At 36.4% G+C, this 22,517-nt stretch overlaps 2 protein-coding genes across 7 annotated transcripts in view; one reads left to right on the forward strand and one right to left on the reverse strand.

Moving 5' to 3' along the window:
- IMMP2L (inner mitochondrial membrane peptidase subunit 2) overlaps positions 1 to 22,517 on the forward strand; it is a 961,484-nt gene that overhangs the window by 77,458 nt on the left and 861,509 nt on the right. For all 6 annotated transcript variants that reach the window (XM_059885866.1, XM_024991063.2, XM_024991059.2 and 3 more), the window contains exon 4: positions 6,505 to 6,608. In XM_059885866.1, the coding sequence (XP_059741849.1) occupies positions 6,505 to 6,608 (104 nt within the window). The remainder of the gene's footprint in view (positions 1 to 6,504; positions 6,609 to 22,517) is intronic.
- On the reverse strand, positions 11,713 to 12,403 carry LOC101902290 (HIG1 domain family member 1A, mitochondrial-like). Its single transcript, XM_059885868.1, has one exon. The coding sequence runs from the start codon at positions 12,333 to 12,335 to the stop codon at positions 12,054 to 12,056; it is 282 nt and encodes a 93-aa protein (XP_059741851.1). The 5' UTR covers positions 12,336 to 12,403; the 3' UTR covers positions 11,713 to 12,053.

A 22,517-nucleotide genomic window follows, 5' to 3' on the forward strand; every position in this document is an offset into this window, starting at 1 on the left:
CTTGTGCAGAAGAGCAAAGGTAAAAGAAACTATTGTTTCTTTTATAAAATCAAACAAGGTCTTCCAGGTGTTGACTGATGATTCTAATATTTTACTGCTTGGAATTTGACATGCTTGCTTTGGGGATGTTCCTTTCCCCTGCATAAATCTGTAGTTTACAAGGCATTACCTTTAGGTTCTAACAATTAACATTAGAAAAGTTGGTGGATGATTGATTCTGTAAGGGAAAGATGAATGCAGGTGTCAAAATTTGAGTCTCTAGAGATTATTCTGTCCCTAACTGTGGAGCACCAGCATGTAATTTGGTAATTTCCTCAAGGAAACTTCAGGTTCTGTTTTAAGGCTTCACAGAGAAGTCATCATCAACTGAGCTGGGTTTGGAAAGATAAATAAAACTTTTCCATGTAGGGAAAAGGCATTCTGGGAAGAGGGAAAGTCTGAGGATAGATGACTCAGAGAGAGTTAGAAGTTCAGAATAACTCAAGATTTTCTGGAGTAGGGGATTGGGTGAATTGTGACACTGTTTACTAAGGAAGGTAATATAGAAGTAGACTTTGGGTCTAAGATGGAAAAAGGGCTCTGTATTGGGTATATTAATTTGGAAAGTCTTTGGAAATTTCATTAGTTTATTAAAAAAAATTCTTTCCATTAAAATGTATTAATATCCTTACTTGCCCAGGTATCAAAAACACAGACTTGAGAACTAATCTCTTCTTAAAATGCTTTTATACTCTTGGAAAGAGAGACAATCAGATAATTATAAAAATGCTTAAAAGCGCTATAATTGGGCATCTTTGGTGGTCCAGTGGCAAAGACTCTGAGTTCCCAGTGTAGGGTCTCAGGTTTGATCCCTGCTTGGGGAACTAGATCCCATCTACTGGGGAACTAGATCCATATAACTCTTGGGAACCAAGAGTTCCCAAGCCACAGCTAAAGATCTTGCATGCTTCAACTAAAAGGATCCCACATGCCATAAATAAGACCTGATGCAGCTAAATAAATTAATATTAAAAAACGCTCTATGACAGTAAGAGTGTCAGGTTTTGATGAGGAACTTGGGGACATTTGTTTATCTAATGGAGACTGAAGATGGGAATGAGGAGGAGAGGTGAGGAGTGATGTGAAAGAATTCCTGGGAGATTGCCTCACGCAATTCAAGTGTTTTTTTTGAAGTATAGTTAAATGGTGGGAAGGGGAAAGAGGGAAACATTTCAGTCAAAAATTTTGCTTATATGATGCCTTGGGAACTATGGATGGAGGTTCATAACACTGTAAAGGAGGCAGTGACCAAAACCACCCCAAAGAAAAAGAAATGCAAGAAGGCAAAGTGGTTGTCTGAGGAGACCTTAAAAATAGCTGAGAAAAGAAGAGAAGCCAAAGACAAAGGAGACAAGGAAAGATACACTCAACTGAATGCAGAGTTCCAGAGAATAGCAAGGAGATATAAGAAAACCTTAAGTGAACAATGCAGAGACATTGAGGAAAACAGTAGAATGAGAAAAACTGGAGATCTCTTCAAGAAAATTGGAGATACCAAGGGAACAAAGATGGGCACAATAAAGGACAGAAATCACAGGAAATCTAACAAGCAGAAGATACTAAGAAGAGGTAGCAAGAATACACAGAAGAAATATATGAAAAAGGTCTTAATGACCTGGATAACCATGATGGTGTAGTCACTGTAACACTCGTCTAGAGCCAGAATGCAAAGTCAAGTGGGTGTTAGGAAGCATTACTATGAACAAAACTGGTGGAGGTGATGGAATTCCAGTGAATTATTTCAAATCCTAAAAGGTGATACTGTTAAAGCACTGCACTCAGTATGTCATCAAATTTGTAAAAATCAACAGTGGCCACAGGACTGGAAAAACTCAGTTTTCATTCCAATTCCAAAGAAAGACAATGCCAAAGAATGTTTAAACTACCATGCAATTGTACTTATTTACATGCTAGCAAGGTAAAATCCTTCAAGCTAGGCTTCAACAGTATGTGAACCAAGAACTTCCAGATGTACGAACTGGATTTAGAAATGGCAGAGAAACAGAGACCAAATTGCCAAAATCATTGGATTATAGAAAAAGGAAAGGAATTAAAAAAAAAAAAATCTACTTCTGCTTCATTGACTACGTGAAAGCCTTTGACTGTGTGGATCACAACAGACTGGGAAATTCATAAAAAGATGGGAATACCAGACCACCTTACCTGTCTCCTGAGAAACCTGTATGCAGGTCAAGAGGCAACAGTTAGAACCTTACATGGAACAGGGGACTGGTTCAAAATTGAGAAAGAAGTAGTACATCAGGGCCGTATATTGTCACTCTGCTTATTTAACTTATATTCAGAGTACATGATGCAAAAGGCCAGACTGGGTGAATCACAAGCTGGAATCAAGATTGTCAGGAGAAATATCAACAGCCTCAGATATGCAGATGATACCACTCTAATGGTAGAAAGTGAAGAGGAACTAAAGATCCTCTTGATGAAGGTGAAAGAGGAGAGTAAAAAAAGCTGGTCTACAATGCAACATTCAAAAAACTAAGAGCATGGCATCTGGGTCACAAAGAATCGGACACGACTGAGTGACTGAACTGAAGTGTTGTGCTAGAGAAGACTCTTGAGAGTCCCTTGGGCAGCAAGGAGATCAAACCAGTCAATCCTAAGGAAAATCAATCCTGAATGTTCATTGAAAGGACTCATGCTGAAGCTGAAGCTCCAATACTTTGGCCACTTGATGCAAAGAGCTGACTCACTGTAGAGGACCTTGATCTGGGAAAGATTGAAGGCAGGAAGAGAAGGTGGTGACAGAGGATAAGATGGTTGGATGGCATCACTGACTCTATGGACATGAGTTTGAGCAAACTCTTGGAGATAGTGAAGGACAGGGAAGCCTGGTGTGCTGCAGTCAGTGGGATTGCAAAGAGTTGGACGTGACTTAACAACTGAACAAGAACAACATGATGTCTTGGAGTGTGAGGAAGTAACTTGTGCACAGAGTACTGCTTGTGATTGAGTGTCACTTGCAGGAACAATATAAGTAGGGATTGGTAGGGTCCTATATGCCATGTGTGTGTTGATTTTTATGTTGAAGACAGTCTTGTTGGTAGTCAGGGAAGCTTATTATAAAGGATTTTAAGTAGGGGAATGGCTTGATGAGATTTGATGCTGAACAACCAGTTAGAATCATGTTCTAGAATCTCAGAAATGCAGTTGAGGGTAGAGTATAAATTTAACTAAGGGACATAATAATGAGTAAAAAGTACATCTTGCTTGGTTGTGAGGCAGGTAAATAAATATGACATACTGCATTCTGAATGTTGTAGTATGAAGTGGTATGGATTGCATATAGAAGAGGAGCAAGTCATTTAGGACTGCACATTTAAGAGTCATAGGTCTATGGGTGGTATTTGCACCTAGAATATTCATGTGATTTTCTAAGAAAATAATTTAAAACAGAGATGAAAGACCTGAAGGTAGACTTCTAGACAAAAGCAGCCTTCATAGGATAATGGTTAAAGAACAATCATCTAAATCTATGATGTTAGCACTGTGGGTTATAACTGATTATTAGGTTGCAAAATCAATAATGACTTAGCGACTAAACCACCACCATCAAAATCAATAATAGTGAATAGGAAATTAATATAATTGATTATTAAATCATATAAATTATATGATTTATAAAATATAAATATAAATCATTATAGACAGGATTTTAAAAACATGGATTAGGAGAGAATAGAAATTACAATATTAGGGTTTGTGGTAAAGGTGATTATTGTTTTGTGATGTTTTGTTCAGATATGTGCATTTGTACTTTGGATACAGTAAAAATGTCTTTATTATGAGTTGTTATCACAAACTTTTGAAAAACAACAAAAGAGACTAAGGAAGAACTGTTGGAAATAATTAAATCACTTTTGTTCTTCACTTCTCTGATGGCAAGGAAAAGAAATGGACCCAGTGAAAGTGCAGTGGGAAGTAGATTTTTCTTTTCATTGTACAGTTGCTTTCCCCCAAGCCACCTTTACCACATCAGTTACGTAAGGAGGAAAAATACAAAGAAATAAGGGGAAAGGGCTTGCAAGGTAATGAACTGAAGGATATAGAAGGAGAGGAAGAAAGAGAAAGTATGAATGAGAAATATGGATGAGAGAATAAACCACATACGGAAGCCTGGCTTTTCGCCTAACCTGACTGAGTGACTCCAGAAGCTCTGTTCCCGAGCACCACAGCCCAGCAATGCCCCTTGGATTTGTCCTGCCGCTGCAGCTGTTTCTTATTAGGGATAAAGCTGGATGAAGAACCTGGGGTAAGGGTACAAAACTACCTCTAATTAAAATTGTGATTTAGTTATATCACTAATAAAAGTTATTGAGAGCTTAACTAGGGGTCAAGAGCTATTCTAAGCACTTTAAATGCATGATCTCACCAAGTAAGTAAATATTGGTTAAGCCCTTAGAACAATGTCTGGCACATGGTAAGCACTTGCTGAGTATTGGATATTATTATTATTTAATTACTAATTAGAGAAAAGTTACTAAATATCATCATTTTACTAGTAAGGAAATTGAAGTATAACAAAGTTAAGTAACTTTCTCAAAATCTTATAGCTGGAAAGAAATAGAATCATTCACTTTTGAGTTGGAGGTGAGAGACTGATAGTATAGGTGCATAGCTACCCACTCGGGTATTCGTGCCTGGAAAATCCCACGGACAGAGGAGTCTGGTGGACTACAGTCCATGGGGTTACAAAAGAGACATGACTTGGCCACTAAACAGCAGTGAAGGCTTATATGGTGATTGGTGCTTGAAGGATGATGATAGAAGAGAGACTAGACAAAATGGGTCTTAAGTGAAAGACATTATGAAAAAAAAAATCCCTTTAGCTTGGTGACTGATTGGACACGAAGTAAAAAGGTAAGTAAGATTTAAAGTTGGTTGTCTGGGGAAGTAGTGAGTAGGATGTAAGAAAAGGGAGAAAACTTTTATGCTAGGAAATGATGACAAATTCCATTTAATAGTACTGAATTTTATGTCAGATAGTCAAGTGAGGATTAACAGGGAATTCAAAACTAAAGTTAGAGAGGTTTAGGCATTATCACATAAAGGAGTTGCAGAAGCTATAAGAGTGTTTGAGATCCCCAAGGATAACCAATAAGTTTTTGGTCACAAAAAATCTGGGGAGTCAAAAATAAAGTCATTATAATAGCATCCACACAACATTTCTATGCCTTTGTCCACACCTGCTTTTTAGAAAACCTACAAGTAATTCCAGGAATCTTTAAAAAATAGTATGTCACTACTAGGGCTTGCCTGGTAGCTCAGTCTGCAAAGAATCCTCCTGCAATGCAAGAGTTTGATGCCTGTGTTGAGAAGATCCCCTGGAGAAGGAAATGGCAACCCATTCCAATATTCTTGTCTGGGAAATCCCATAGATAGAGACTGGCAGGTTATAGTCCACATGGGTCACAAGAGCCAGACACGACTGAGTGATTAAAACATCACCATGGCACTACTGCTCCAGGGATAGCCTGTTGTTGGGCATGTACTGTTTTCCTCGCTGCTGCCCTGGTTTCTGTGGCTGTCTGTTCTTGCTGCCAACCCACCATCTGCGAATGGGGGGAGCCTCCGTTGTGGTTTAGTACCTTCCCCACCACCACAGCAATTGCTCTTTTAGACCAATGACGTTCTCAGAGACCCTGGAGAGTCAGTGTGAAAAAGCTCTCCTACTTTTTCTTATTCTACTATCAAGTTTCAGACTTGATATCCATTGACTTTTTCAGCAGTTCTGTCCAGGTGATAGATGTATTGGCTTTATGGTTCCTTAATCAGTTTCTTATGCCTAGATGATTCCTGACCGTCAGATGAACTCTTACAGAAAATGTTTCTCTGTGTCTGCCCCATTGGTCCTTAGGCATATCTAGACTTGTCTAAATCCAAGGTGAAGGCTGCTTACTAGGCTTAAACTGAAAGCCAGGACCCTTCCTGCAAGCTCTCTGTAGAAAAGAGAGATCAAAGTGGGAAATTCCCATATTTTCCAAGATTATTTCATCACTTGCTACTCTGGTCTCTTTACTGTTTCTATGGTATTTTCCTGGTTGATGTGAGATTATTTCTTCTTCTCTCCAAATGGAGCAATCACATGTACTTACTATGGAATTAGGTCCTATCTGAATATTCTATAGGGAGGCTTGATTTCACTTTTTTCTTTTATTTCTTAAAATTTTCCATGCCTCTTTAAGGGAGTTTAGTAAAGAGTTGACTGTCTAGCACATTTTCCTTTGAAATGAGTATTGGTAATTTTTTTTTTTCTGGTTACCTGTGAAGAATCCCGATGAGCCTTTTTGAAAACTCATCATTTGCAGTTATTTTAGAACAGCAATTTATTGAAAGCTACTATATTAGAAATGTTTTATTGCACTGCACTACAGCTATGAAGTGCAAGGAACCATGAAGATTGAAAATTACAAATGACAGATGTGTCTCTTTCTTCTTATTTTTTAGCCCTCTTTGAATCCTGGAGGGAGCCAGTCATCTGATGTGGTGCTTTTGAACCATTGGAAAGTGAGGAATTTTGAAGTACAACGTGGTGACATTGTGTCATTAGTGTAAGTAAATCAGAAACATACTATATTCCTATATAAGACAATTTAGAATTATCTTATTTAGCTAGTAATTCCCTGTTTATACCATATTGTCAATTACTAAATTAATAGGTTCATGTAAAATGTAATACATTTTTCAAAATCTATTTTGAAATGTAACAATACTATGAAAGAAGATTTTTTTCTATGATACTTAAAATTTATCACTTGATTGACATACTTGGTTTTGGCAAAATGTTTTTGATGAAATATTGATTAGAAATTATTATATTGATGATCTAGAGTACATGTATCTGGTATTTTGAGTTATTTTGAAATACTGCATTTTGGAAGCAACTTGTATGTTACTCTCATGCTTTATTACCTGTGTAGCTACAAAATATTTCTAGACCATTGTAAGTGTGACATGAAATTCAGTGGCATTTATATATACGTATCAGTGATTTAACTGAAAAAAGGAAGTTTGGAAGATGGTAGACTGGAGGCTTTTGTTTGGGACCAAAAGGTGGCACTGTTTCTCTGTTAAAGTATTACGACTGGTCAGGAACAAGAATTTCATTCTAATCTTAGTGTAGAGAAGGAATGTCAAAATGTACATGACTGCACAATGATATTCCTATGTTTGAATGATTTAGATTTGAGATTTGTTTGTTTATTTTAAAAGTAAATTTACACTGAGAAGACTGCAACAGAACTTGCCTAATTTCTACTCTTTTCAGCTACTTATACAAATGTTTTAACATGATTCCCTGTTATGCCAGTTAGTGCATTAGGGAAGCAATTAATGTAGTAGTTACTGTTATTTGTTTTAATGATAGTAAAATCCTACTGTTTGGTGAAGACTTGGAACTTATAAGTATGATTCTTGAATTAGAATAATTGTTTATTGTTGGGTGATAATTTATAATTGGTAAAAGTAAAACGTTATCTACTTGCTCTTACTTATCTTTGGTTACTGCTTTGTGGAAATAGATATTTTCTAAATGTGTCTCAGTCAAGCCTGTTCTACTAAGATTTATTTGAAAACATATTAACTAAACCTGGTCAGTAACTAATGAAATAAATTTGAGTGGAGTTTTGTATGGCAGACATCCAAGGATGGGGATTAATGCTTCTCATATTCTTGAGTGCTTTCTTTAATATTAACCTACTCTTCAGAGTATCCTTTTACTTTGTCATTCAGGGAACTGCTTCTGCAACCTCCTTAACAACCTTCCCATGCTGGGTTAGCCTGTCGTGTGCTCATTATTCTTTCGCTTTTGGTTTGACAAGGTTACATCCTCACTTAGCCCGTGATGGAGAGGATACCCACCCAAGTGAAAGAGGTCACCTTATAAGCAGACGATTGTGCGGTGTATTTTTTCTGTGAGAAACATGCTGACTATCTTTAACCAAATGAATTTGAATAGGTAATTGGGGAGGAAAAAAGGCTCCTTAAAATCCAAGTTTGCATGGATCCAAAACGGTACCCTAGCATATCCTAGACTATATTAAAAAAGAAGAGAACGTTATCCTTTTATGTAAATATTAAAATGATTGATATTTATTATATAAATTAATTTCAAAAACAGTATATTCAAATTGAGGTTGATATACTAAATGATAGCTACCTCAGTTGAACTGCATTTTAAATGAGTTAACTATGTGATATATCTCTGTCAGGTACAAATAACACAAATTTTCTTTCATAATGCTTGTTGTTAGTAGGAGCTATTTACATATAAAAATGCTTAGTGATTGGTATCATATTATTTAACAACAAATAATCATCAAGCAGTAACTGTTGCTTTCTTTTGGTGAACAACCAGGCTTATACTTGTTTAGTATGATGCAATACTAATAAAAGACACTGTTTAAAGTATCTTTTTAGTTTCATGAGCAAAAATGCTTTCTGGACACATGTCCTTACATTAGAATATCCTGTCAATATAAGAAATGTGTGACTAATACAGAAACACATGACTAAATTTTGAATTTATGGCTAAATATAAAATACAAAGATAACAAATTGTTGTTAATTATGCATTTTATTGATACATAAGTAATCTTTGGTAACAAAGTAGTGTGACAGCTTATATTTTAAATCATTCCTGGACAGAATTTTATGTATTCAGAGTATGTGGAAATGCAGCACTTCTACTATAATATTACATATGCCTTTCTGGAAAACTTTGTGGTTTGCAAATTCATTCTTAAATTACTAGGGCTTATGCATCTTCATAACCAGAACACCAATGAAAATAACAATAATTCCAATAGCACTGTTTAAAAGACATCTGAAGTTTCTAATAAATAAACACTGCAGTAAATGTTGGATTTACTTAAAACAATAAAGGTGAAGATAGCTTGATGGAAGAAGATATAAGGAAGGTTTGAGGCTATCTATGTTTTCAAGGGCCAGTGTTATTATTATCAGAATTTGCAAGAAGAGAAAAGATTGCAGGCTTTGTACAAAATGTACTGATCCCAGAGATGGATGTTCAGTTCATTGTTTTGTGTTGTTTTATTTGTTGTAAGTTTTTTTTTTTAAACAAAGATCCGGGTTAAACTTGCAATAAGTTTCCTAGGAAAAAAGTTGAATGTATAATACTGATTCCTTCTTAGCTTGCTGCCTTTAGTGTACTCAGCCTTCAACTGCTATTAATGAGACATTGATGGTTTTGGGAGAAAATCAGATGTGAACCAGTGAAGCTTCTGCTTTATACCGACTTCTTTCTCCATTCTTTCTCACCAGCTGCCTATGAACTAATTCATGTTACAGTAAGACAGTATGTAGCAAAGCAGACTGTCCCATCTATTTCATTCAGTTTATTGACCAACACTATTCCCTAATGCAAGGAAGGTCTGGGTGGGGGAAAGGTACATATTGGAATATGCTTCTTTGCATCCCTTCCTTCTCTTTTCCTGTCACTTTCTTTCTGTAAAAGACCGTAGCAGTGCAGCAACTGTTTAAGCACGTTATTCAGTAATGTTAAATAGAAGGGTGTTTTGTTTAATAACATCACACAAAACATTATTTGCTGTCATTGAGTCCTCAGTGTTACTGAGTGTATGCAGGAGACATCATACTCTCTTGGTGGATTTGCAGACTAATAGTGGTGATTAAGGTGGATTTTCTATACCTCGGAATTGACTTTTCATTAACCTGTGTGATGGCCTTACTGCCATAGACTTAACATAAGTAGCACTATTTTATAATGATATATCAATTAACAGAACCATTGGGACAGAGTTTCCTTCATAATAAAGTTTCAAATAATCACATTTAAGAGTGTTTTAACTTTTCATTTTGAGATATTATCGACTTAAAGGTTGTAAAAATAGTACAGGGAGTTCTCACATATCCTCATTTATTTTTTAAAATTTTATTAGTATAAAATTGACAAAATTGTAAGATATTTAAAGTGTATACCGGGATGAATTGATATATGTACACATTGTGAAAGAATTTCCCTCATCAAGTTAATTAACTCGCCCATCGCCTATTTACATTTTGTGTGTGGGAGGCAGGGAGGGGGTTGGGCATAAGCTAGAGAGAGAACATTTAAGTTCTACTCTTGGCGAATTTCAGTTATATAACACAGCTTATTAACTGTCATCACCATGTTATACATTAGCTTCTCAAACCTTATTCTTCTTATACCCTCCAAATATTAACATCATACACAACCATCGCATAATTATGGAGACTGGGAAATTGACACTGATACAATACTGTTAACTAATCTACAGACCTTATTTAAATTTCATTAGTGTTCCCACTAATGTCCTCTTTCTAGACCAAACTCCTACCCAGGATCCTATATTTTGTTTTTATTTTTCTTGTCTCTCTAGTCTCTTCTAATCTGTGACAGTTCCTTGGTCACTCTTCATCTTTTTTAAGCTTGACAGTTTTGAAGGGTCCTGGCCAGATATTTTGGAGAATGATCCCTTTGAATGTTTGAGGGTCAGTCTGTCTCCAGTGAGGATGTGGTGCTGTTGATGGCAGTTGTTGGGGAGGCTGCAGCAGTGGTAACAGTTGGGAAGGTGGATAAGACTAGGTCAGAGGAGATGGAAATTGTCAGGCATGGAGCTTTTCAGGTTCTTGGAACCACATATTTGTGTCCTGACTAAGAGATCCCATGGCTTCTATAAGTCCACATAGACAATTCTTTAGATGCTAGGAAGCAAGGAGGGAGGCCTGTGCAGGTGGGGAAGGCTACAATTTGTAGTAGGGTTGAAGGGAAGGAACTAAGGCTAGGTGACAGATTATACTACACTGAGCCAGCATTCACTTCTACAGTAGAAGGCAAGGGTGAGTGAATTCTCCTTTAATGAATACTCCTGTATGTCAGGCATTACACTAAGTGCTTTGGGTTGTCATTTTATTTCTCATAACAGTAACAGGAAATAGTTATTATTATTTTTGTGGGTAGTGGACATTATTTATTTATTTTTTAATGTACTTTTTATTTAGGTAACTTTGGTTTAGAACATTATATATATATATATATTTTTTTTGATGTGTTCATTTACTTTAATAACACTACATTTACCATGTTATCACCATGGAATGTAAATTCAGGTTAGACGAGAATTCACAAGTACAACAAAGCATTCTGTGATATACCAAAGTTTGTATAATGTCTGACCAAACCAGCTTGCTCATCAATGACTTCCACTATAGGGATTTTATTTAGTTGATGATACTTTTGGAGAAAACAAACATACCGCACACATTTAAAAAGTGTTTTTCATTTACCTTTGCATTAGCACTTAAAATACATGTTTCAAAATAATTTAAAATTATTCTAATATAACAGCAGCAAAATATAATTCTGCAATTACTAAAGAGCTAAAAGGGACCCACAAGTTCATGTTTATAACTATGATTCTAAATAAATACTACTTGAAAGTGGCTCTGTTACCAGCTTTTTAGTGTTGGTTTAAAAACACACACAGACTTCCAGGGAGGTTTGTAATGTTGTATTCCATGCACTGTTCTGAAAGGGTTCCTCAAGAGCCAACCAGCCCTTAAAACAGTACTCAGTCCACAAGGCCGTCAGAAAGTTAAATTAACTGGGGTAAATAGGATTCCTACTTTACATCAAAAGCATATGATATTCTGCAGCAACTGGGAGCATTTTCAGGATTGGCATGTTGTCTTCTTTAGAACTAATTTCAACAGAAGAGTTTAAGAAGGTGGACAGGTACCACTATCAAGTGTATTTAAAAGTGACATGTTTCTTTTGTGCTGGTCTGACTCCCCTGAATGACCTAGCTAGTGAACTAGTCACCAGTAACTTGGTCACCAGGCAAATCAAGCCTGCAAGAAAGGAGGCCAATTTTCAAATTACCATGTTCTTGTCTGACCCAAACAATTTATTTTCAGCATAAACATATAACCTCAATATGAGATGTCTAACTAAAGCAAGCACCACCAAGACGACCAAGACAGCATCTCCTCTTCTAAGGTTTAGGTTTCCCCCAGAATTCTTGATACAGGGAATAGCCCATACCAAGAGTCATTGCTCCCTCAACAAAGCCTTGGGCTGCCACATGCATGTGGATCAGGTGAACAGACATTTTAGTATGTCCCCTGCTCTTCAATCTATATAATCCATATGCAACAATTGCTGCAAAACCTGCCATTCCAATGGGGACAAATGGTGCCTCTCTAGCTTTTCGGATAAGTTTAGATCCCTGATCTTCATCATATGAAGAAAGAGAAATATCTGTGTCGCTTGACATAGTGATTGAAGAATCTTCAGACAACTTCAAGACGTTTCAGGTTCCTACCGGATTCTCCATTATATGTTTCATATGTAAACATTATATTTCTACTTCTGTATACACTAAATCTTGCAGACATAGTTAAAGTGATAAAACTAAGATTTAGCAAGTAAATGGCAGAGCCAGAATTTGAATACAGGTCCATTTGAACCTGTATTTTAATACAGGTCCAATTAAACCTGTATTGCTTGATATAGTACACATATGTGGCTATCGAGCAGTTAAATGTGGCTTTTGTTGTTATTCATTTGCCCAGTAGTGTCCCACTCTGCGACCCCATGGACTGCGACACACCAGGCCTCTCTCTCCCTCACCATCTCCCAAAGTTTGCCCAAGTTCATGTCTGACACCCTCTTCTCCTTCTGTCCTCAATCTTTCCCAGCATCAGGAACTTTTCCAATGGGTCAGCATTAGATGACCAAAATACTGGAGTTTCAGTTTCAGCATCAGACCTTCCAATAAATATTCAGGGTTGATTTCCCTTAAGATTGATGGTTTGATCTTCTTGCAGTCCAAGGGACTCTCAGGAGTCTTCTCCAGCACCACAGTTCAAAGGCATCAATTCTTGGGCACTCTGGCTTCTTTACTACTGGTACTGTGTGCTTGTTATGTAACGTGGCTACTGCTGCTTGTTAAAATGATAGTATTTTGTATACCAAGTGCTTGTGTGCTCAGTCATGTCCAAGTCTTTGCAACCCCATGGACTGCAGCCCCCAGGCTCCTCTGTCCATGGATTTTTCCAGGCAAGAATATTGGTTGTCATTCTTCTCCAGGGGATATTTCCAACTCAGAGTTTGAACCAGAGTCTCTTGTATCACCTGCATTGGCAGGTGGGTTCTTTAGCACTGAACCACTGGGAAAGACATATTTTGGATATATTCAGTCAAATAAAATATTTTATTAAAATTAATTTCACCTGTTTCTTTTTCCTTTTTTTAAATGTAGCTAGTAGAAAATTTGAAATCACCTATGTTACACACATTACATTTTAAGTGGACAAATGCTCTGTCTAAATCTTCTTCCATTGTACCTGCTGCTTTCCTGGAGTGTGTCTAAGGTGTCTCATCTAAGGGTGAACTAAGATGAGATCCTAAAGTCTGAAGTGGAGAAATACTAATGTAGTTTCTATGAAATACAGTACACTCCCAAAGAGAGGTAAACACTGTGTTGGTGAGTGTTGGGATGATCAGGTTCAGAGACAAAGGAAAAAAGACATGTAATTTACAAAGAGAGAAAAGTACCCATTATAGTTTATTATTTTTTTTTTCTTGTCGGACTGAAGTCTCTTTATTTTTTTAAAAAAATATTTATTTATTGAAGTATAGTTGATTTACAACATTAGTTTCCAGTATACCACAATGATCAGTTATATATATATATTTTTCAGATTATTTTCCACTATAGGCTATTATAAGATACTGAATATAGTTCCTTGTGCTATACAGTACATTTATTTTTGCTTATCTATTTTATATATAGCGGTTTGTGTCTGTTGATCCTAAGTTCCTCTAGGTCCATTTACGTTGCTGCAAATGGCAATATTTCATGCTTTTTTATGGTTAAGTAAAATTCCATTGTATGTATATACCACACATTTTATATTAATATATATCTCACCAGTCATCTTTTGATGGGCATTTCGATTGCTTCCATGTCTTGGTTATTGTAAATAGTACTGCTGTGAACTTTGGGATGCATGTGTCTTTTTGAATTAGAATTTTTATCTTTTCTGGATGTATGTCCAGGAGTGGGATTGCTGTCTTATCAGTTCAGTTCAGTCACTCAGTTGTGTCCGACTCTTTGCGACCCCATGAATTGCAGCACGCCATGTCTCCCTGTCCATCACCAACTCCTGGAGTTTACGCAAACCCATGTCCATGGAGTTGGTGATGCCATCCAACCATTTCATCCTCTGTCGTCCCCTTCTCTTCCTGCCCTCAATCTTTCCCAGCATCAGGGTCTTTTCCAATGAGTCAACTGTTTGCATGAGGTGGCCAAGGTATTGGAGTTTCAGCTTCAGCATCAGTACTTCCAATGAGCACCCAGGACTGATCTCCTTTAGAATGGACTGGTTGGATCTCCTTGCAGTCCAAGGGACTCTCAAGAGTCTTCTCCAACACCACAGTTCAAAAGCATCAATTCTTCGGCGCTCAGCTTTCTTCACAGTCCAACTCTCGCATCCGTACATGACCACTGGAAAAACCATAGCCTTGACTAGATGGACATTTGTTGGCAAAGTAAAGTCTCTGCTTTTCAATATGGTATCTAGGTTGGTCATAACTTTCCTTCCAAAGAGTAAGCGTCTTTTAATTTCATGGCTGCAGTCACCATCTGCAGTGATTTTGGAGCCCAGAAAAAGAAAATCAGCCATCATTTCCACTGTTTCCCCATCTATCTGCCATGAAGTGATGGGACCAGATGCCATGATCTTCGTTGTATCATATGGTAGCTCTATTTTTAGTTTCTTAAGTAACCTCCATATTGTTTTCCATAGTGGGTTCATCAGTTTACATTCCCACCAACAGTATAGGAGGGTTCCCTTTTCTCCACACCCTCCCCAGCATTTATTGTTTGTAGAATTTTTGTTGATAGCCATTCTGATCAGTGTGATATAATATCCCATTGTATGTTTGATTTATATTTTACTAATAATTGGACTTCCCTGGTGGCTCAGATGGTAAAGCATCTGCCTACAATGTGGGAGACCCAAGTTCGATCCCTGGGTCAGGAGGGTCCCCTGGAGAAGGAAATAGCAACCCACTCCAGTACTCTTGCCTGGAAAATCCCATGGACAGAGGAGCCTGGTAGGCTACAGTCCATGGGGTTGCAAAGAGTTGGACATGACTGAGCGACTTCACTTTCACTTTCACTTCACTTTTCACTTATCACACTTTATTATATCAGTGTGATATAATATCCCATTGTAGGTTTGATTTATATTTTACTAATAATTATAATTGAGCATCTCTTTTACGTGCTTCACAACAATTTTAATATTTATTGATTGTTTATCATTTTCCAGTCCCAATACTGAATTCTATATTCATTTTTATTTAATCTTCATTAAAATAAACCCTAGTAAAGTAGGTATGTGTTTAGTCCCATTTATAGGTGAGAACACTGAGGTACAAAGAGGTCAAGTAACTTGTTTAAGATCATATAGCTGACTGGTAAATGGAAGAATGAAGGTTTGAAGGGCTTCCCATCAAATCCAGTGTTCTTGACTGTCAAACTGTAAAGCCTCTGTATATAGAGGTGATGGTTTAGTTGAGGATCCTTACTCATTCTTAGCAAAGAAGTCACACAAGCCCTTGCATCTCTACATCAATTGGATTATCCCATGAAATTTCTGATACACTTGTTCCTGAAATGTAGTCTCTTCATTAATAGCAATAATACTTTATTATAAATATAGAATCTGCATACAATTTTGACAGCTGGTTTGCAATATGCTAAGCTAATGGCCACTTTCTGTGATGGCTACATCTGTAGCAGTAAATATGCAAAGAGTTATGAAGATGTGAGCCAGGGAAATAGATGAAATAGAAAAGAGCCTTTGCGGAAAAAAAGAAAGGTGCTAGTTCCTTTGTGTCTTGAGTGCTTGTAAATCTTTAAAGGTCCCTTGACCCACCATTGGAAATTAACTGCAGTCTGCTAAAACACGAAATTCATGTTTTGTAACAAATGCCCAGGGCAATGATAATACTGAATAATGACTTATAATTGTATGAAAAGCCATTTAATCTGTTGAGCTGGGAGAATATAATCGTGAATACTTATCTAGTCTTTCCATTGTACTTATTCCTAATTTTTTTGGTTGAGAGCCTTTTTTTTTGTTTGTAGTTAATATTGTACATTTCAGAAACACAAATCTAGAAAGAACATGACTTTAAGAGAAAGGTTCTATAGATAGGAGGAAGTGCCTAGGCTTTTGTTCATTGTTTTTAATTAACTGGTATTCAAAATGCTGGAGAGTGAAGTCTTGGGCTGTAATTTATTTTGATGAGAGATTTAGATTTTGGCACTTTCAATTACCCATAATAATCTGTATCCATTACTAAGTGTATTTACAAATGATACTTAAAAAATGAGATAGTGTAAGTTTTGTTTGCTATTATTTGATCTAGATTAAATTGATTTTATAAATACTGTTTAGAGGCATGTAGATAGAAAGTTGGTAACCTTAAGGTGGTCCTTAAAAGCAATTTCCTTTCTTGAGCAGGATAAATTGCCTTCACAATTTTTATACATTTAATTATGCAATAAAACATTTTCTTAGTTCAGAGACAAATTATAGCTTAGAGATGTTTCAGTGATCATAAATTTCAATTTTGAATTATTGAGATTTTATGGTAATGTAACTATAGGAGCTATCCATAGCCTCTGCTCAACCCTTTTCATAAATCTTATATTCTCTGAGAGATGACTAGAAGTTGTCAAAGAACGAAGTTATATAGGCAGCAGTCCATGAAATAGTGGTACTTATGTTTGTAACTTTTTATTTTTATTGTGGAAAAAAACCAGTCTCTGAGGACACTGTTACCCTACTTAAAAAAAAAAAAAAGTGCAGGACAGCATTTACAGAAAAGACACTCCTAAATGCTTGTTGTTTGTTATATTTAAGGTGTCAGGTTGAACTGTGAAGGAGAAGCATTTTGAATATAAGCTTTAAATAATAATTCTAACAAAGGAACAACTTAAAAATTTAAGAAGTAAATAGTGGAGCTTTCAAGCAGAAAATATAATACACAAAAAATTAGCTATCCCATATGTATGTCAACCCATCTTTAATACTTTTGGAATCAATAAGATATGTATGCACACATAAACGGAGACCACTGAGATCAATCAGTATCTGATTTCTTCACATATGATAGGCTAGTTTATTTCAAACTAAGGCCCATATTGAGAAAATGAGAAAACACCGTTAAAAAGAATATCTAAAGGCATTATAGCACTACCAAGGGGGAAAGATCCCAGAGTGGAGCAACACACTGAGGTGAGCCCTGTATTTAGTGCCACTTCTCATCTTGGGTTTTTGTCACTTTATAAACAGCTCATGCCATGAGGCTGAGAAGCGAAGCAGTGGAGGCTAAGACGGGAGGTACTGGGCATAATTTTTGGCAGTTTCACAGGGGTAAGAAGTCACGAAGTAGAATTCAGGCATATGCAGGACCCTGGTGAAGCGTTTTCAACTTTTAATTGGAATCCCCTAAAGGCTATGTCCTAGGAGTTAGGGAGAACTAGAAATAGACTCTAAGTTACAAAAATTACAATGCAGCCTTTGATAAACTCAATCTTGATTTTAAGGTAATCTGCCTTCACTTTAACTATCTGTTATTGCCGGAAGCAGGAGACATCATGCAGAGTCTCTATAAGTTTTATACACAGTACCTCACATTTTATAAAAAATTACCATGCGTATCACAAACCAGGTCCAAGATTTTAAAAATATAAAACAGCAAACAGTAGAAACACTCTCATGGTGTTCTAGTTTTTGGAGTTATTGGACATGATGTATAAAATAATTATAATCAATATATTAAAAATTGATGAAAAGATAGAGTTTATTAGAGAATGAGAATATAGAAAAGAATTGAAAGGGATTCTAGAGACGAAAACTAGTGTAACTGAAGAGCTAGATCAGTTTAATGCAAATTAGAGACAACTAGGGGGAGGATTGGGAGAAGGCAATGGCACCCCACTCCAGTACTCTTGCCTGGAAAATCCATGGATGGAGGAGCCTGGTGGGCTGCAGTCCATGGGGTCGCTAGGAGTCGGACAAGACTGAGTGACTTCGCCTTCACTTTTCTCTTTTCATGCATTGGAGAAGGAAATGGCAACCCACTCCAGCGTTCTTGCCTAGAGAATGCCAGGGATGGGGGAGCCTGGTGGGCTGCCGTCTCTGGGGTCTCACAGAGTCGGACACGACTGAAGCGACTTAGCAGCAGCAGCAGGGAGAGGATTATGAACTGGGTGATAGGTCAGTTAGGAAATATCTAGGCCATGGGTGATTGGTTCACTGGTAGGCACTGCATATAAACAGGGCCAATCTGAGTCATTCTTGGAAATGGATGGATAAATATTAAGGGTGAAAATTTACATTTTTGTTAGAGTTGTTAAGTTTGAACAATATGATCTGTTTAAAAAAAAAGTCACATTTCTTTAAGGTTACATCAATAAAATAGGTGCTAGCTATAGTAGGCAGAATTTTGGTCCTCAAGTTTCCATGCCTAATACCTAGGACAGAGAATATGTTGAGATATTGTGCCCGTGGATAGGTTACCTTGTATTGGCAAAGGGACTTTGTGGTTGTAATTAAGGTTGACCTTCAGTTGACCTTAAAGCGAGGAGGCTAGCCTAGGTTATCGAGGTGAGCCCGATCCATGTTGTCTCAGGAATCCTTAAGAGCAGAAGCTAGCCTAGATTATCCAGGTGGGTCCAATGTAGTCACATGAGTCTTTAAAAGCAGGCAGAGGCGGAAGTGAGGAAAGTGCAGTGGAACAAGTCAGAGAGCCAGAGAATGGGAACTCTTCCATGCACTTTTGCTGGCTTTGACGATTCAAGGACCATGAGAAGAAGAAAACAGGCTACCTCTAGAAACTAAGAATGAACTCTTGCCAAAGGCCAGTCATACACAGAATTGAATTTTGCCAACAAGCTAGTGAGCCTGGAAATGGACTCTACCCCAGTCTCTAGAGAAGGACCCAGAGTTGCCTACAGCTTGATTTGGGCCTTTGGAGACTCCAAGCGGAGTACCCAGCTGAATTTGCCAGACTGCAGTCCTGGAGGACATGAGCTTTTTAAATTTTAAATGGCTGTTATTTTAACTTTAAATCCCTTCAGTTTTTTTAAATTTGTTAGAGTGGCAATATAAAATTGTGTTTAGCAATGGAAAGATGCAAATAGTTCTAATACTACCCTTAGAATGTGTAAAGAGATGAACTTTTATAGAAGACTCTTACTAAGTATTTGAAAAATTTTATTAACCACTTGCCTAAGTAATTAAAAATTATTTTCTTTTATGTAAAACAAACCTGTAAGCCTCTACCTGCAAGTTGCTTTGTACAAGAATGTAAGAGTGGTGATGGTTTAGTTGCTAAGTCATATCTGACTCTTGTGAACCCAGGGACTGTAGCCCACCAGGCATCTCTGTCTTCTATCCAAGGAATTTTCCAGGCAAGAGTACTGAAGTGGGTTACCTTCTCCTTCTCTAGGGGATCTTCCTGACCCAGGGATTGAGCCATGGTCTCCTGCATTGCAGGCAAATTCTTTACCAACTGAGCCACTAGGGAAGCCCCAGATATAAGAATAGGCTTCAGAAAATATTGCTCCTTTTAGCTGTTTTCAGTCACTAAGTGGCTGAGTGACCTGGGAGAGGTTTTCTTAACTACTCTGTAGATACATTAAACAGACACTTTATAACAGATAAGGGGACTTTGAACACCAGGGCTTTTTTTGTCTAAGAAGTCAGATGAATATATGCTTATTAAGATCGTCTTCAGTTGAAATGATTGAAAATCGAAAAATCTAAAGTTGGCAGGCAGGTATTTTACAAGAGGATGAGCACAAAATTCTTTTTTTGTTTAAAATTATTCAGAATACGAAAGCTATAGACATCTTCTATTTCTTTCTCTGTTGTCATTTATCATGGGTGTTGAGTTTTTGGCTCCACTGGTTAATCTAGTTCTGGTTGCTTCCATCTCTTTTGTCGACTTCATATGTGCTTTGCACCAGTCAATACTCTGTGCACCTGTTCTTAGAAAAAAAGAAAATGATCCTAGATCCCATATTCCATTTCATAGCTTAAGTCCTGTAAAAGTGGAAGAAATCTCAGAACTTCAATATCACCTTATTTGATCTAAGGTCAATAGCTACCTTCCTGTTTTTTTTTTTTTTTTTTCCTTTTACAAAAACAAACAAGCAAAAGCACTGTTTTTGATGAGAGGAGGTGGCATTGCTGGGAAATGTGTCTGTGGCTGATAAGAAAGGGAGAGGGCTTAAAGTGACAGCCACCAAACTTTATCAGTGTTTTGGAGTTTAGGAAAACATTCTTTCCAAGAACAGAAATATCTTTTTTTTTTTTTTTTTTGGCAATTGTTTATTTCCATTAGAGAGAAGCCTCAATGACTCATTATTATGAAAGGTTACTCCTTGCATAATCTAGTGACCGGTTTACTCACGTTTAGAGGTCACATTGATATTTACTGAAGGCACAAGTATCTGTTTCATTTTATTAAAAACTGTATGGAAACTGCTGACAGAGGCTGACTCAGTTTGGTTTGGCTATGAATATGATAATTGTAATATGGCTCTCTGTGCTTTTAGAGGTCATAAGTTACATTGCAAAGACTTGTGTATTTGGATTGCTGCAAAGTTACTGTAGAGTGTTAACAACACAATAGGAAACATTTAAGTGTTAGTTGTATGTCTCGTGTAAATTGTACTATACAATTAAGTATGAATCATCAAAATGTTCCAGGTTATTAAGAATTCATTATTCTACTAGAGGATCTTTAAAGAGCAGTAAGAACTTGAAGAAATAATAGGAAAGCTTTGGTAACAATGACAGTGTGTTAATCGAGTTGAAAGAAGGTAAAGAATGTATTAACAGAATGGACACAAATTTGGCAAAAAAAAGAAAAAGATATGTAATAAATCAACAGGAGAAATCAGTTAATAAAGAGGCCAATTATCAGTGAAGGAGGGGGGTGTATTTAATGATTCTAAATGAAAGGTTAAACTGCTTCTGTGAATTTCTGTTTAACAAAAAGGAAGAAAAGCAATATGGATAATTAGACAGTAATAAGATCATACCAAAAAAATCAGAAAACTGCCTTAGGTGTTAGGGGAACATTGGCTAATGAACTTCATCTGCTGCATTTATCTTCAAATATTCACTTTTGGTCTAGGAATGGAGAGGGTGGGGATTTTGGTTATTTTCAGGGAGGAAATAGCACATTTAGCACTTTAATTTTATTGTGGATTTTTAAAATGGTAGCAAATAATGAAATGGATAAAGGATTTCTCATGAGAAGCATATGTAACATCTGTCACTTGTTAAAATACTGTAATTTTCACTATATATATTACTGGTTATTTACACTTGGATTCTGCTTTACTCATCTATTTCATAGTAGAAACAACTTTAGAGACTATCAACCTACTTGACTCATTCACAGAAATTCAGTATAGAATATTATAATTCTTGGAAGAAAAAATCTTTCTTTACACAATATTTAGAATTTTTACTTAGGTGTTTTTAATAAGACCATAACTGAGATACACTTCTAATTAACCTAATAACATATGTATAATTATATATACACACATATATATATAAATAAATTAAACTTTTAAAGACAGTAGATTCCTGGCCATTTTTAAAGCTTCTTATGCTTCTGAATTAAGGGAAGATCTTGGTGGTAATTTTTGGAGTCAATATAAGGACTAATTTTATATGACCTCTGTACTAATGATCAGAGGTAATAGTAACCAAGATAATTAAGTTCATAGATGATTCCAAATTTAAAGATGGTATGAATATAGAAATTGGGCTAATCTCAGCTCCTATGATGCTATGTTGAGGAAAATGTCGTTTGATTTATACAGAACTATATAATTATAATCTGTCTTTGTCACTGATAGTCTTACAATTAGTTTGGGTTTTCTTTTATTAGATATTCTATCAAATGCTTTTCTGTGTTGGTTTTCAACATTAATATACAGTGAAAAAGTCTGCTTTTCAAAATGTTAGCAGTTTCCCAATAGGTTAATAGCTCAAATAGGTAATAACCCAAGGGGCAGTTAATGATTACCTAGTCAAAAAAGATTTGGACCAGATACCAAGAGACCTGAGTTCTAGGCTTCCTCTGGCACTGTGGGACTGCATGTCAATTAACTTGTCAATTAACTACTGTGGAAAGGTTTTCCTTTTTAATAAAATGAAGGGATCACACCCGATAATTTCTAAGGTATCTTTTAACTTGATAGTTCTTTTCTGTATGATTATTTTATTTTCACATGTAGGTTAAATTTATTTTATGATGGGAGGCATATAGCAACTCCTACTGGATTTTACATAGTGTTTTCCTATATTTAAATTATTGACAATTAATTCATTTGGCAATTAATTTTTCA

The sequence above is a fragment of the Bos taurus genome, chromosome 4 (genome assembly GCF_002263795.3).
Source record: "Bos taurus isolate L1 Dominette 01449 registration number 42190680 breed Hereford chromosome 4, ARS-UCD2.0, whole genome shotgun sequence".
Taxonomy (NCBI): Eukaryota; Metazoa; Chordata; class Mammalia; order Artiodactyla; family Bovidae; genus Bos; species Bos taurus.

What these genes read in the sequence shown, in the direction of transcription:
- LOC101902290 (XM_059885868.1), bottom strand. Translation starts at nt 12,335, where the DNA reads ATGTCAAGCGACACAGATATTTCTCTTTCTTCATATGATGAAGATCAG.